Consider the following 15,915-nt stretch of genomic DNA (forward strand, 5'->3'; position numbering starts at 1 on the left):
GTCCAGTCAGGGGTCAGAATGTTGCGTGCGTCCAGTCAGGGGTCAGGATGTTGCGTGCGCCCAGTCAGGGGTCAGGATGTTGTGTGCGTCCAGTCAGGGGTCAGAATGTTGCGTGCGTCCAGTCAGGGGTCAGGATGTTGCGTGCGTCCAGTCAGGGGTCAGGATGTTGTGTGCGTCCAGTCAGGGGTCAGGATGTTGCGTGCGCCTGGTTGAGACAAGTCATCACAGTCTTGATGTGGTTGATGGTGACGTTGTTAGCAGTAGTCACTGCTGAAGGTTGTTGATGATCTGCTGAAGGACACTGAAGTCAGGAGTGTTGCTGATAGTGATGCCAAAGATGGCGTCGTCTACGTACTTGCAGCGGTGGTTTGTATCCTTCAGGGCGTCAGTGATAAGGTTGAGGAAGCAGAGCGGGTCCCATCTTGATGCCCTGCGGTACACCGCATGTTAGGGGTAGTGACTCCTATGTGGCTGTGGACGGCTTGGTGTCGCCCGGTCAAGAGGTCCGTCGTCAGCCATGAGACGAGACGCCCTCGCCCGTAGTCCCAGGTGGACGAGTTTCTTTATGATGATGATGATGATGTGGTTGACCACGTCGAGAGTTGCAGTGAAATCTGCCACCGAGGTCTGGCGCTTCTCCAAGTTACGGCAAATGGAGTCCAGGGGTTTGACAAGGCAATGGGTAGCGGAGGAAGACTTCATGTTTCCACACTGCTGAGGGTCTACTGAGTCAGTAATGTCAACATAGGACCTGTCAAACTCAAGACTTTCACAAATCAGACTGGGGGTTAGAGTGATTGCAACAGGTCGTAAGCTGTTAAGAGACTCTGGGTTGGTGGATTTGGGTAGTGGAGTGACACATGCTGTCTTCCAAGATGTGCAACATTTAGGTTGTTTGGGTGAAGCATTAATTATAGTGGTCAGCGGTGTAGCTAAGTCATTGCAGAATTCCTTGTTCAGTTTCACTAGATGATCTATGATCATGGTTGAGCGTTTGGTGTTAAGGTGCTGGAAGGCGCATAGCGACTTAATATTCCTGTGCTGTCTGTATGTCTGTGTCTGCGTTTTAATACCTGTTTGTGTATACAAACAGGTAGGGCCCCACCTCATATCTTCGCATGTTTGTGTGCGTCCATCTTAAACTGAATTAAAACGTTAAAGGCGAGTGTGGACGGATGTGAGCGAGTGATGAGAGGGTCGGGAGAGTAAGGGCGAGTGTGGACGGATGTGAGCGAGTGATGAGAGGGTCGGGAGAGTTTAAGGTGTGTGGTGGCAACTGGTGGGGTGGGAAGGCCTACCGCGCACCCCACCGGACGCCGCCGTCCCACCACCGAACACTACGAGAGAATCTGGTGAGGGCGGACGTGTGTGTAGCGACAGACGCTCCTGGTCGCGCGCGTGACGTGTCCCGACCCCCCTCACACCTCCAGCAGGTGAAGTGTGTCGTAAATCCTGGCCATCGCACGTCCCTACCTGCCCTCCGCCCTGCTTTATTGCCGCGTCTACCCTTCTGCCTCATCTACTCCTGCACCCCTCCCTGCCTCATCTACCCCCTGCACCCCTCCCTCCCAGCCTCATCTACCCCCTGCACCCCTCCCTGCCTCATCTACCCCTTGCACCCTTCCCTGCCCCATCTACCCCCTGTACTCCTCCCTGCCTCATCTACCCCTTGCACCCCTCCCTGCCTCATCTACCCCCTGCTTTCATCTCTGCCTCGTCCACCCCCTGCTCTCCCCCGCCTCAGTCACCCGCTCCCCCACCGTCAACCCGACCATATAATACCTGCAATTTTATGCTGGTCACAGGAAGGGCCAGAACTGCTGCTGTGACCCCCCCCCCCCCCCCCCCATGACTGGTGTTGTCCTCTCCCAGCCCTCACGAGGCCCCAGCCCTCACGAGACCCCGGCCCCCATGACGTGTTGTACTATCCCAGCCCCCGCGAAGCCCCAGCTTCTATAGCTGGTGATGTACTAATATCAGCCCTCACAGTGCGATGCCTCATCTATCACTACCGTACTCCCCCATGTGCTCAGTAATGCCACCTGTTATCCTACTGTTTACTGAACAAAATCAATATTTTCCTTCGTTTTGTTTGACTTGAGTGATTACGTCATGATATTTAACTTGTTAATTTCGCATTTTTCATTGTTTCATCTTTTGTGTTATTCCAATTCGTTTGGTGTCTTTTCCTCTCTGTTGTCTAAACCGACCTTTGATATAAGTTGTTTACGCCATCCTCTGGTGTAGGTTGTCTGAATCAGCCTCTAAGTTGTCTATACCAGTCTATGACATAAGTTGTCTACACCAGCCACTGATGATAAGTTGTCTACACTGGTCTCTGAGCGTCCCATGGTCATCCATGAGGCGACCCTCGCCTCATAAACCGGGTTGGCAACGGTTTAATGAGGCATTACATGGCCCCCACCGGGCTTACCTGGCCTGCCTCCCTTCTCCTCATACCTATCCTTCCCAACCCTCCAGTACAGCCCTCCTCACCCCTCCAGCACAGCCCTCCGCACCCCTCCAGCACGGCCTTCTCCACCCCTCCAGCACAGCCCTCCTCACCCCTCCAGCACAGCCCTCCTCACCCCTCCAGCACAGCCCTCCTCACCCCTCCAGTACAGCCCTCCGCACCCCTCCAGCACGGCCCTCAGCCCTCCTACATATCCCTGCATGACGTAGGGGTAGTGTTAAGCATGACGTGCCTGAGGACACGACATTCCACACATTTGCCTCACGTCTTAATTGGACAAATCAATTACACAGTTTACCTTTAAGGTCTCTGGGGGCGCAGATGACGGGTTGTTGATTGTCTTTTTTATATAGTTTCCGATACTTGCAAAAATATTTCAATCAAGGCTATTTTGGATCAGAGGAAGAGGAATGATAAAAAAAGATATAGATTTATCAGGACTCCGCAGATGTTTATTGACATTCTGAAAAGGTACAAAGGTTATAGGAATTGAGAAAGACTGAGGAAGGAAAGGAAACCCACAGCTTAGTTGTTCGAAGAAAGGAGGAGGCATCATAACGGTCAATCCTCGAGTGGCTGGTTTTCAACATAGAAACTATGGGAAGCAACAGACAAATGTGTGCCTTACGTGGAAGCCTTTGTGGCAGGGACACGTCCAGACAGCTCATGAGAACAGCGGCCAAAATAGTAACTGGAGAACTGGGAGTGGGAGACAGTGTTATGCCGGAGAGACAGCAAATATTGAAGTGAGATGTCAGGAGAATTGATGAGAAGGAAAGCTTTTGACTCCGCTGCTGTGGCTAATAGAGAGATTGAGGAAAGCCATCCCAGATGTGTGGGCAGTACTTGGTCGAATGAAATCCTTCAGTACATCAAATATCTGGTCATAATTATGGCACCTATACAACACCTCCAGCTTTGGGGAAGCAGAACTTGTGATGTTGATTATGTGGGGTTTGCAGGACAGTGTGGAGGATATGGTTGTGGCCAACAGGTTTATATTGTTACAAGACTAATTTGTGGTGCTTTGATATTGAACATAGGGAAACATGATTCTTACAAAGAGATGTTGGTAGAAAGTGCGTCGTAGATCTATTGAATTTAACAGGTTCTGCTTCCCTGATCTGAGATGGTGCATAGGTCAGACTTTTATGAGTTAATTTGTTCAGTATGAGGAACAGAACGAGTATTATGAGGAGGGGAAGGAAAATGAGTTGGTGTGTAAAGTTAAATCGTTAGTATAAGAGTGAAGAGGGTTAGGATTTGAAGATAAGATTATTCATGCAGAAAAAAAAGAGTAGGTGGCAGGCCAGAACCCTGAGGAACACCAGAGAAAAAGAAAGTAGGTGACAGGACAGAACCTTGAGGGACACCACTCTTGATTAGATAGCTGGGGAAGTTGCTCCATGGACGACTACTGCGATGGAACCTGCCCGAGAGGAAGCTGTGTGTTCGAGAACAGAGAGAAGCAGTGAAACCAAAGAAATGGAGCTTAGAAAGCATAAACTTTCGTCATAACCTGTCAAATGCTTTAGAGATGTCGAGGGTTGTGGCAAAAGTGTCACCAAAATCCCTGAGAGAGGAGGACCGGAGCTCTGTGAGTCACGGAAGAGAGATCACCAGTTGAATTTGTGCCGGGAAATCCATACTGGTCATCAGAAAGACGTTTATAGGATTCATTTAAGAAAGTGAGAGTTTAGGAGATAACAGAAGTGAGGGCAGTGTGGTGTTAGTTGGAAGGATTTGCACGATCTACTTTCCTAACGATTGGCTGCACCATGACTTGTTTCCAAGAAGAGGGAAAAGTCTGGGTTTGTAGGAAGAAACGTACGAGCAAGGATTGGTGCAAGCTCAGGGGCACACTCCTTCCGAACTCGAGGAGATAGACCATCTGGGCCTAATGTCCTGTACACTCCACGAGAAAAATGTAAATGTCAAGTTCAGATGGAGGAGACCAAGGCAGAGGATTAGATGCAGAATCATCCAAGGATCAAATTGAGGAAAATAAGGTACTGATGAAGGCGTCTTTATCAACTGGAGACTTAGCTCTAGATTGATCAGGTCGGGAGAGAGAAGGAAAGATTGCGATGAAAAGGTTTTTGGAGGTGTTTATAGTGATTGTCAGCAGAAGTCAGATCAACACGTTATGGTATATGGGGGGCGACGTTCTGTCAGTGAGGTAAACCAGAGCATTTGAAACATTCAAGGCCACCATGGAACAGTCTGTAGGGCTTGGTTAAGGACGGTAGGCTTTGATTTTGGTACATTATACGATGGGCAAAGAGTGGATGTGTGCAAATGTGGCCATTGTTTATTTGTTCCTGACGCCACTTCGCAAATACGTGAAAAGTAATTAGTCTTGTACATAAAACGAAAGGTAGTGTTTATAAAACACATCAGGTATTGTTGAGACAACAGTGAGGATGCCCACAACACCTCCCCCACCACCAGACAACAGTGAGGATGCCCACAACACCTCCACCACCACCAGACAACAGTGAGGATGCCCACAACACCTTCCCCACCACCAGACAACAGTGAGGATGCCTACAACACCTTCCCCACCACCAGACAACAGTGAGGATGTCCACAACACCTCCTCCACCACCAGACAACAGTGAGGATGTCCACAACACCTTCCCCACCACCAGACAACAGTGAGGATGTCCACAACACCTCCTCCACCACCAGACAACAGTGAGGATGTCCACAACACCACCACCACCACCAGACAACAGTGAGGATGTCCACAACACCTCCTCCACCACCAGACAACAGTGAGGATGTCCACAACACCTCCTCCACCACCAGACAACAGTGAGGATGCCTACAACACCTTCCCCACCACCAGACAACAGTGAGGATGTCCACAACACCTCCTCCACCATCAGACAACAGTGAGGATGTCCACAACACCTCCTCCACCACCAGACAACAGTGAGGATGTCCACAACACCTCCTCCACCATCAGACAACAGTGAGGATGTCCACAACACCTCCACCACCACCAGACAACAGTGAGGATGTCCACAACACCTCCACCACCACCAGACAACAGTGAGGATGTCCACAACACCTCCTCCACCATCAGACAACAGTGAGGATGTCCACAACACCTCCACCACCACCGGGCGTCATTTTCGCCATATTTCCAGATTGTGAGTCAGGTGGCTGAGGACCCCAGCTGCGTGACGCGACGCACATACCAGGGAGTGTGGCGTGACCACAGGTGGCAACCCGAGCTGCCTCCCGCCCACACGCCTACCTTACCCACCCTGCACCAGCTGACCTTACCCACCCTGCACCAGCTGACCTTACCCACCCTGCACCAGCTTACCTTACCCACCCTGCACCAGCTGACCTTACCCACCCTGCACCAGCTGACCTTACCCACCCTGCACCAGCTTACCTTACCCACCCTGCACCAGCTGACCTTACCCACCCTGCACCAGCTGACCTTACCCACCCTGCACCAGCTGACCTTACCCACCCTGCACCAGCTGACCTTACCCACCCTGCACCAGCTGACCTTACCCACCCTGCACCAGCTTACCTTACCCACCCTGCACCACCTTACCTTACCCACCCTGCACCAGCTGACCTTACCCACCCTGCACCACCTTACCTTACCCACCCTGCACCAGCTTACCTTACCCACCCTGCACCACCTTACCTTACCCAACCTGCACCAGCTGACCTTACCCACCCTGCACCAGCTGACCTTACCCACCCTGCACCACCTTACCTTACCCACCCTGCACTACCTTACCTTACCCACCCTGCACCAGCTTACCTTACCCAACCTGCACCAGCTGACCTTACCCATCCTGCACCAGCTTACCTTACCCACCCTGCACCACCTTACCTTACCCAACCTGCACCAGCTGACCTTACCCATCCTGCACCAGCTTACCTTACCCACCCTGCACCATCGTAAAGCTTAGGCAGGACATCAAAACAAGGACCTTACCTACCACATACAAGCGTAAAGCTTAGCCAGAATCTTCAAAAAATGAGCTTATAGGATTGGAGAATTTGATGAGATAGATAGATAGATAGATAGATAGATAGAGAGAGAGAGAGAGAGAGAGAGAGAGAGAGAGAGAGAGAGAGAGAGAGTTGTGTATGAGATGTTTGAAAGATGTTGGGAAGGTCTGGATAAATCCTTTCCACCTCGACCCTGGAGGATGTAGGGTTGAGGTAGAGGCGTCTTCTGGATGTAGAGGTGGACGTAAGGTTGAGGTAGAGACATCTAGATGTAAAGGTGGATGTAAGGATGAGGTAGAGACATCTAGATGTAGAGGTGGATGTAAGGGTGAGGTAGAGGCATCTTCTGGATGTAGAGGTGGATGTAAGGGTGAGGTAGAGGCATCTTCTGGATGTAGAGATGGATGTAAGGGTGAGGTAGAGGCATCTTCTGGATGTAGAGGTGGATGTAAGGGTGAGGTAGAGACATCTTCTGGATGAAGGATGTAAGGGTGAGGTAGTGGCATCTTCTGGATGTAGAGATGGATGTAAGGGTGAGCCAGAGGCATCTTCTCCATGTAGAGTTAGAGACCTCGCTGGAGGTAGAGTAGCGAGATGTATGAAACTAGAGAGCCACTGCAGGTGTGAGAGTTGAATAGGCAGTTGTAGAAGAGCAGGTTGCAGAATGTTAGCAGGTCAGAGGGCAGGGTGTAGAATGTTAGCAGGTCAGAGGGCAGGGTGTAGAATGTTGGTAGCTAGGATAGCTGCGGTGGAGTGGGTGGCTGTGGGCGTTGCTGTGGTCAGGTAAGTAGGTGGTGGGAACGTGGGAGTGTTGTGGGTTCCTCCTCATGATGTGGTGGTGGAGGCACAGCTCTTGGCCGACGTGAAAGTACAGATGCTTCGGGGGAATTCGAAAGTGAAAGAAAAATGGCGTCTTTTTGTGGATTTAGCTGGAACGTGAGAGGACGTGGAGGAGTGAGGGTAAACAATGTATTCTGGGGTGAAGGTATATAGTGTATTCTCGGGTTGAGATAAGCATTGTATTCTTGGGAGTGAGGGTAAACAGTGTATTCTGGGGTGAAGATAAACAATGTATTCTGGGGTGAAGGTAAACAGTGTATTCTAGGGCGAAGATAAACACTGTTTTCTGGAGTGAAGGTAAAAAATGTATTCTGTGGTGAAGGTAAACAATGTATTCTGTGGTGAAGGTAAACAATGTATTCTGACGAGTGAAGGTAAAGATGGCTGACTTGTGAGATCTGCAGGTGGAGTGAGTTTCTTTAGGGGTAAGGTGTCTGGGGCATTGTGGGAGGGGTAAGATGTCTGGGGCATTGTGGGAGGGGGAAGGTGTCTGGGGCATTGTAGGAGGGGTAAGGTGTCTGGGGCATTGTAGGAGGGGTAAAGTGTCTGGGGCATTGTGGGAGGGGTAAGATGTCTGGGGCATTGTGGGAGGGGGAAGGTGTCTGGGGCATTGTGGGAGGGGTAAGGTGTCTGGGGCATTGTAGGAGGGGTAAAGTGTCTGGGGTATAGTGGGAGGGGTAAAGTGTCTGGGGCATAGTGGGAGGGGTAAAGTGTCTGGGGCATTGTAGGAGGGGTAAAGTGTCTGGGGCATAGTGGGAGGGGTAAAGTGTCTGGGGCATTGTGGGAGGGGTAAGGTGTCTGGGGCATTGTGGGAGGGTTAGGTGTCTGGGGCATTGTGGGAGGGGTAAGGTGTCTGGGGCATTGTGGGAGGGGTAAGGTGTCTGGGGCATTGTGGGAGGGGTAAGGTGTCTGGGGCATTGAGGGAGGGGTAAGGTGTCTGGGGCATTGTGGGAAGGGGTAAAGGACGCTGTTCTGAGAGATGGGGTAAGGTTGGTCATCGGGGTAAATGTATGCTTCTCCGGGGTGGGGTAAGGTTAGTCATGGGGACAAATATAAGGATTTATGGTTCTCTGGGGGTGCTGAGTTCGAGAAGGCTCCTCTTCAGGGGTGTGGCACTGGGTGTTCAGGGGGTAGCACAACTCATACAGGCATCTGTAAGTGATTTACAGGTAGAATAGGAAGGCTGGAAATCGTCGCTGGTGATTCTGAGGTAGAGCGGCTGTCCTGGGAGGGAGGTGACTGGGGCCGTCTTGAGGACGTGCGGGCAAAGTCTGGTCTGCAGTGGCAGGGTAAGCTGCGCCGGTGGCTGTGGAAGGAGGGGGGCCAAGGAGTGGAAGGCGAGAGGCTACACAGAGTACACCGGGGTTGCCTTGCTTTCACGCTGAAGCTATGGCTTCGCTGGCGACAGCTGCCTGTGGGTCTGTGCTAGAGGTGGTCTGTGCTGGGGAAGGTCTGTGCTGGAAAAAGTCTGTGCCGGAGAAGGTCTGCGCTGGAGGTGGCCTGTGCTGGAGAAGGTTTGTGCCGGAGGTCTGTGCCGGGGAAGGTCTTTGCTGGAGGTGGTCTGTGTTGGTGGTGGTCTGTCTTGTTATACCCTGCTACCTGGGGTTGGTGTGCTGTCCTCGAAGATGGTCTGCTGTTGCTCGGAGATGATCTACCGTCCTCGAGGACGACCTCCAGCTGCCGGGGAGGTGCGTCCTGTACAAGTGGATATTCACCTGTAGTAAAGATGACCACAGCACACGAGAGTGGTCTGCTGTCTCGTGGAATCAAGGATGGTCCACTGTGGTGAGGATGGTCTGTATCCTCTGCCATACTGTTGGGATGGTCTGCTGTAACTTGGAATGGTCTGCTGTACCCTGGGATGATTTGCTATACCTTGGGATGGTCTACTGCGCCCTGAGATGGTCTGCTGTATCCTGTTTTTTCACCATCTGTGTGTCTGTTTACCATTCCTGGGGAGCTGGTGTTGGGGCGTTCCTGGGGAGCTGGTGTTGGGGAGTTCCTGGGGAGCTGGTGTTGGGGCGTTCCTGGGGAGCTGGTGTTGGGGAGTTCCTGGGGAGCTGGTGTTGGGGCGTTCCTGGGGTGCAGGTGTTGGGGCGTTCCTGGGGTGCAGGTGAGTGTCCCCCACACCCCAGAGCGACGTTCTAATTGGCCCCACCTGTATTTGGTGTGTGACGTCATAGATGTGGACCGGGGACCCCCACCATCCATCAAGTGGACTCGCCCGCCTCATTATTCCCTTTAATGGAGGAGCCAAGATAACTGGCACGACGACCAGAAGGTCTTGATTAATTAATCTCCTTTCATGACTCAAGAGAGAATCTCTCTCGGGACTTATGATTTACTTTCAACAGTTACTCTTTTTTTTTTTTCGGCCACCAGCAAGGGTTCACGCCTGACCCTGCTACGTGCCGTAGTGCATCAGGTGATCAAAAGAGTTTATATGCACGACATAAAGGTCCCCCCTCCCCCCCTCCCCCAAGTCCCGCTGACGACCATATTTTAGAAGTTACACGACGCTTGTGTACATTCCTCCCGTCTTGTCTACGTCTGCTGCCGTCTCAGCTGCTGCCGTCTCAGCTGCTGCCGTCTCAGCTGTTGCCGTCTCAGCTGCTGCCGTCTCAGCTGCTGCCGTCTCAGCTGTTGCCGTCTCAGCTGCTGCCGTCTCAGCTGCTGCCGTCTCAGCTTCTGCCGTCTCAGCTGTTGCCGTCTCAGCTGCTGCCGTCTCAGCTGCTGCCGTCTCAGCTGCTGCCGTCTCAGGCTGCTACGGCCGCCGTCTCAACTGCTGCCGTCTCAGCTGTTGCCGTCTCAGGCTGCTGCCGTCTCAGCTGCTGCCGTCTCAGCTGCTGCCGTCTCAGCTGTTGCCGTCTCAGGCTGCTGCCGTCTCAGCTGCTGCCGTCTCAACTGCTGCCGTCTCAGCTGTTGCCGTCTCAGGCTGCTGCCGTCTCAGCTGCTGCCGTCTCAGATGCTGCCGTCTCAGCTGCTGCCGTCTCAGCTGTTGCCGTCTCAGGCTGCTGCCGTCTCAGCTGCTGCCGTCTCAACTGCTGCCGTCTCAGCTGTTGCCGTCTCAGGCTGCTGCCGTCTCAGCTGCTGCCGTCTCAGCTGCTGCCGTCTCAGATGCTGCCGTCTCAACTGCTGCCGTCTCAGCTGTTGCCGTCTCAGGCTGCTGCCGTCTCAGCTGCTGCCGTCTCAGCTGCTGCCGTCTCAGCTGTTGCCGTCTCAGGCTGCTGCCGTCTCAGCTGCTGCCGTCTCAACTGCTGCCGTCTCAGCTGTTGCCGTCTCAGGCTGCTGCCGTCTCAGCTGCTGCCGTCTCAGCTGTTGCCGTCTCAGCTGCTGCCGTCTCAGCTGCTGCCGTCTCAGCTGCTGCCGTCTCAGCTGTTGCCGTCTCAGCTGCTGCCGTCTCAGCTGCTGCCGTCTCAGCTGCTGCCGTCTCAGGCTGCTACGGCCGCCGTCTCAACTGCTGCCGTCTCAGCTGTTGCCGTCTCAGGCTGCTGCCGTCTCAGCTGCTGCCGTCTCAGCTGCTGCCGTCTCAGCTGTTGCCGTCTCAGCTGTTGCCGTCTCAGCTGCTGCCGTCTCAGCTGCTGCCGTCTCAGCTGTTGCCGTCTCAGCTGCTGCCGTCTCAGCTGCTGCCGTCTCAGCTTCTGCCGTCTCAGCTGTTGCCGTCTCAGCTGCTGCCGTCTCAGCTGCTGCCGTCTCAGCTGCTGCCGTCTCAGGCTGCTACGGCCGCCGTCTCAACTGCTGCCGTCTCAGCTGTTGCCGTCTCAGGCTGCTGCCGTCTCAGCTGCTGCCGTCTCAGCTGCTGCCGTCTCAGCTGTTGCCGTCTCAGGCTGCTGCCGTCTCAGCTGCTGCCGTCTCAACTGCTGCCGTCTCAGCTGTTGCCGTCTCAGGCTGCTGCCGTCTCAGCTGCTGCCGTCTCAGATGCTGCCGTCTCAGCTGCTGCCGTCTCAGCTGTTGCCGTCTCAGGCTGCTGCCGTCTCAGCTGCTGCCGTCTCAGGCTGGCCTTTATTGCGGGAGAAAAAGAGACATTAGCTGGCCGTCTGCCTTATTAGGCGGCTCCCTTGGGCAGCTACTCAAAGTAACTTTCATTTTTTGTTTGCCTTCGTCCACATTTCTTAACCTCTTTATCAGCGCTCGCTGCACCTGCCGCTACGTGGCTCCGGAGGTCGTGATCCGCAGGTGTTGACTGGCGTCCAGGACGACTGTCGAGGAGCTGAGAGGCTGCAGGTGGTTTGTGCTGGTGGCTTGGAGCTCCAGACGAAGGCGTCGCTGGTGCCGTGGTCAAGCGAGAGGCGCAGGTCCGCCTCGCCACCCAGCAACACAAGCTGACCACACGCTGACGCTGCTTGTGTCCGTCGGTCTGTGTGAGGTCTTACTCTCACCTGTACACCATAGCACCTACACCCAGCCCTACACCATAGCCCCTACACCCAGCCCCACACCATAGCCCCTACACCCAGCACTACACTATAGCCCCGACACCCAGCCCTACACCATAACCCCTACACCCAGCCCTACGCCATAGCCCCTACACCCAGCCCTGCACCATAACCCCTACACCCAGCCCTACACCATAGCCCCTACACCCAGCCCTACACCATAGCCCCTACACCCAGCCCTACACCAAAGCCCCTGCACCCAGCACTACACCATAGCCCCTACACCCAGCCCTACACCATAGCCCCTACACCCAGCCCTACACCATAGCCCCTACATCCAGCCCTACACCATAGCCCCTACATCCAGCTCTACACCATATCTCCTACACCCAGCCCTACACCACGGCCCCTACTATACATATATATCCTTCTTCTAAGATCTTCATTAAGTAATAACCTATCCCTCACCTTCGAGACTTATGTGACCTGGATTTGCTGATCGTTAAATCCGTGTGGTATACACTTACACCCCCTACACCTGTCTCCTCTTCCCCTGTGTCCTCTGGTGCTGCCCAGAGCCCTTAAGCCCTTAGCCCTAACTGCAGACCACTCAACCCTCACTTGCCTGGCTGAACCCTCCTGCAGGAAGGTAGCAACAACAGGGACCAGGTTGTGTCCAGCCTCCACACGTTTCCGTGTGTTTACATCGGGTTGGACCAAGCCTGGAGAAGGTGTTGTGAGTCTCATAATTAGCAGGAGTCTCTGACGTTGTTCCCCAGCATCGGCTGCTTGTCACTTTTGCATGGCGTGCGCAACTGCTTTTACTGCTTGCTTAAGTAGGGACGGCCTGAATAAGTAGTTGGAAGGCAAGAGGCGGGAGCGACGAGTAGGCGCCACCTCACCCGCGGTTGATGTCTCTGTTAGGGAGGTCCCCGGGTCCCGCCGGGGCCCCTCTCCTGATTTACGGCCCGTGGGACCCCACACTCACCACTCGCCAGGCTGGGCCAAGCGCACACCGCATGCTGCACGCCTCTACACTACTCACTCTGCCATCACCAGCACGACCTCCACCACCTCCCACCAGCTCTTACCTGCCAGAAAGATGCGTATGACATCAGTTACACGTCCCTGGCTGAACGCGGGCAGCCCACAGCCCGTGTTTGTCCTCCATATGGAACGGGGGGGGGGGGGGGGGGGTGTCGATGAAAGGCGCCAGGTGTGTGTGTGTGTGTGTGTGTGTGTGTGTGTGTGTGTGCAAGTCAGCACAGTCTTGCCCCGGGTGCCTCTTGCCGCTCCTTAACCGCCCATCGGACTTAATAACTCCATCAGACTCCCTCCACGACAGTCATAATGTCTTCATCGTCTGCGGCAGGAGCGACCTTCCTGAAGGTGCCACATCAGAGTCACCAGCAAAAAAACCTCACCTGCGTTGTATAACACGTTATTGACGCCAGGTGTCGAGCAATTACCACAGAGAACAGTCATCAGTGATGTAGATAGTCGACTACATCTTCCCAGTTCAGCCACCTCGCTGCCACATGCAATTACGACCAGCAAAAAGGAAAACAGTCGAGGTGGATGACGGGTCATATTTGCATAACTTAAATGAGATTTGAGGTGATTACTGTAAAGTTGAGAGTGGCTCAAGTCATTACCAGTCTGGCGGGCTTCAGGTACCTGCCTTCTGCCTCATAATGTGGTAGTATTTCCTTAGAAGGGACCTGGACTAGCCAGTAGGGCAGATGCCTCCTGCTGGTGCAGTAGGAGGAACCTGGGTCAGCCTGCTCAGCAGCAGTAGGGCGGATGGCTCCTGCTGGTGCAGTAGGAGGAACCTGGGTCAGCCTGCTCAGCAGCAGCAGTAGGGCGTGTGGCTCCTGCTGGTGCAGCAGGAGGAACCTGGGTCAGCCTGCTCAGCAGCATTAGGGCGGGTGGTTCCTGCTGGTGCAGTAGGAGGAACCTTGGTCAGCCTGCTCGGCAGCAGCAGTAGGGCGGATGGCTCCTGCTGGTGCAGCAGGAGGAACCTGGGTCAGCCTGCTCAGCAGCATTAGGGCGTATGGCTCCTGCTGGTGCAGCAGGAGGAACCTGGGTCAGCCTGCTCGGCAGCATTAGGGCGGGTGGTTCCTGCTGGTGCAGTAGGAGGAACCTTGGTCAGCCTGCTCGGCAGCAGCAGTAGGGCGGGTGGTTCCTGCTGGTGCAGTAAGCGTTCCCGACGCCCCTCACTGACCAGCCAGACCTCATGGCCATCTACATACCGTCATTCTTCACTGTCAGTTACCATCGCCTTCCGTCACTATCATTCGTCTCCGTCAGTCATTGTCATCAGTCACAACTGTCATAACCTGTCAGTGTCATTCATCATCACTTATCATTGTCATTCATCGCATGTCTGAGTCACTTGCTGCCATTATAAATCATTATGAATAATGATGTCATTATCGGTCATGCAGACAGTGTTGTCAGTTACAAGAAGCTGTGATTACCGGTAATGCAGACAATGTTGTCAATGTGTTGTCAGTCGTGCTAGTGTTGGAACACGTCGTCGCCTCCCCCCCCCCCCCTCCCCTCTAATCCTGGGCCTTGGATCAGTGTGTATCTCCTGTCCTCACCCCAGTTCTCACCCAGGACAGGCTGTCCTCACCACTTGGGAGTCAGCATAACGCAGCATTACCATGTGGGTCAGCATGACGCAGCATAACTGGCCACTTTTCCATGCTGGCTGGAACGCTTCCCACAGCTGGAGGTCGTCTGTGAGGCGCGCTCTCCTCTTCCAGTGGCAAATCGTTCAGAACTGGAAATGTGGTTGAAATACCCTTGATATACCTCCAGTATATCATCTTATATCCAGTATATCATTGTCCTATGCGTCAGGTATTATTGTATACATCATAAATTATCCAAGAAAACTTTCATTTCCTTCGTCGCTCTGCATCAGAATGCTTTGTGACTGAGTGCAGAGACAGAAGGATACAGAGTTTGGTCACATATTGTGCGATGATGGCTGACATGAGCGCTGCCACACTGGCCTCCACACTAACACTCGCTGGACGTAGCATTCCTGACACAAATTGTCTTGTGTGTCGACGCCAGAATTATTCATAACCACCTCTGGAGCGGGGCTGTAATATTTATGTCTCTGTCGCTCATGAGATACTTAGTAATGGTGTTTATATTGAAGCACTCAGAATATCTTCACACACACACACACACACACACACACACACACACACACACACACACACACACAGTAACTGTGAACCATAATATGGTCATCCCTGACTAGTTATATCTGATATGTCGCTTACCTCCCTCCACTTTATTGAGAACATCACATGATCACATCACCTGTGGTACGAGAACATCACATGATCACATCACCTGTGGTACGAGAACATCACATGATCACATCACCTGTGGTACGAGAACATCACATGATCACATCACCTGTGGTACGAGAACATCACATGATCACATCACCTGTGATACGAGAACATCACATGATCACATCACCTGTGGTACGAGAACATCACATGATCACATCACCTGTGATACGAGAACATCACATGATCACATCACCTGTGGTACGAGAACATCACATGATCACATCACCTGTGGTACGAGAACATCACATGATCACATCACCTGTGATACGAGAACATCACATGATCACATCACCTGTGATACGAGAACATCACATGATCACATCACCTGTGGTACGAGAACATCACATGATCTCATCACCTCTGGTATAAGAACGTCACATGATCACATCACATGCGGTATGAGAACGTCACATGATCACATCACATGCGGTATGAGAACATCACATGACAGCATTGTTTGTAGTATGACAGCATCAAGTGTACTATGACATCATGACATCAGGACAGCATCAGCTGTTGAGTTCCACAAGCCATCACACATTCCAGCTCTTTATCTTTACGATTCAATCGTCAGGATGTACACATCACGATCTTTCTGTGGAACTTTTTCAAGTTTCTCGTGGCGCCGTAGCTGTTGTCATTTAAGATTAGTTTGCAACATTCGAGTCGAGGCAAGACAAGTGGATACGATGCAGATCTCTCAGGAATATGAGAGTGTGTTTGTCGTCCTCTACACAGACCAGGTGATCTGCATGTCTTAACTCTGCACAAGATTCGTCCACTTGTTGTTCCATCGTGTTAGCTTATCAAGGTTGTATCTCGAATGACCACTGAACATGACCCTTCATGTTGACAATAT

The 15,915-nt window shown here is 52.9% G+C and overlaps 2 protein-coding genes across 3 annotated transcripts in view; one reads left to right on the forward strand and one right to left on the reverse strand.

The window, feature by feature from the left end:
• Positions 1-15,915, forward strand: part of LOC139757898 (uncharacterized) — a 294,010-nt gene that overhangs the window by 65,565 nt on the left and 212,530 nt on the right. The window lies entirely within an intron of this gene.
• LOC139757916 (uncharacterized) lies at positions 448-984 on the reverse strand. The gene has a single exon (XM_071678862.1). The coding sequence runs from the start codon at positions 982-984 to the stop codon at positions 448-450; it is 537 nt and encodes a 178-aa protein (XP_071534963.1).

The sequence above is a fragment of the Panulirus ornatus genome, chromosome 28 (assembly GCF_036320965.1).
Source record: "Panulirus ornatus isolate Po-2019 chromosome 28, ASM3632096v1, whole genome shotgun sequence".
NCBI classification, from domain to species: domain Eukaryota; kingdom Metazoa; phylum Arthropoda; class Malacostraca; order Decapoda; family Palinuridae; genus Panulirus; species Panulirus ornatus.

Excerpts from the sequence above, each read along its gene's own strand:
- LOC139757916 (XM_071678862.1), bottom strand. The coding sequence starts at position 984 with ATGATCATAGATCATCTAGTGAAACTGAACAAGGAATTCTGCAATGAC.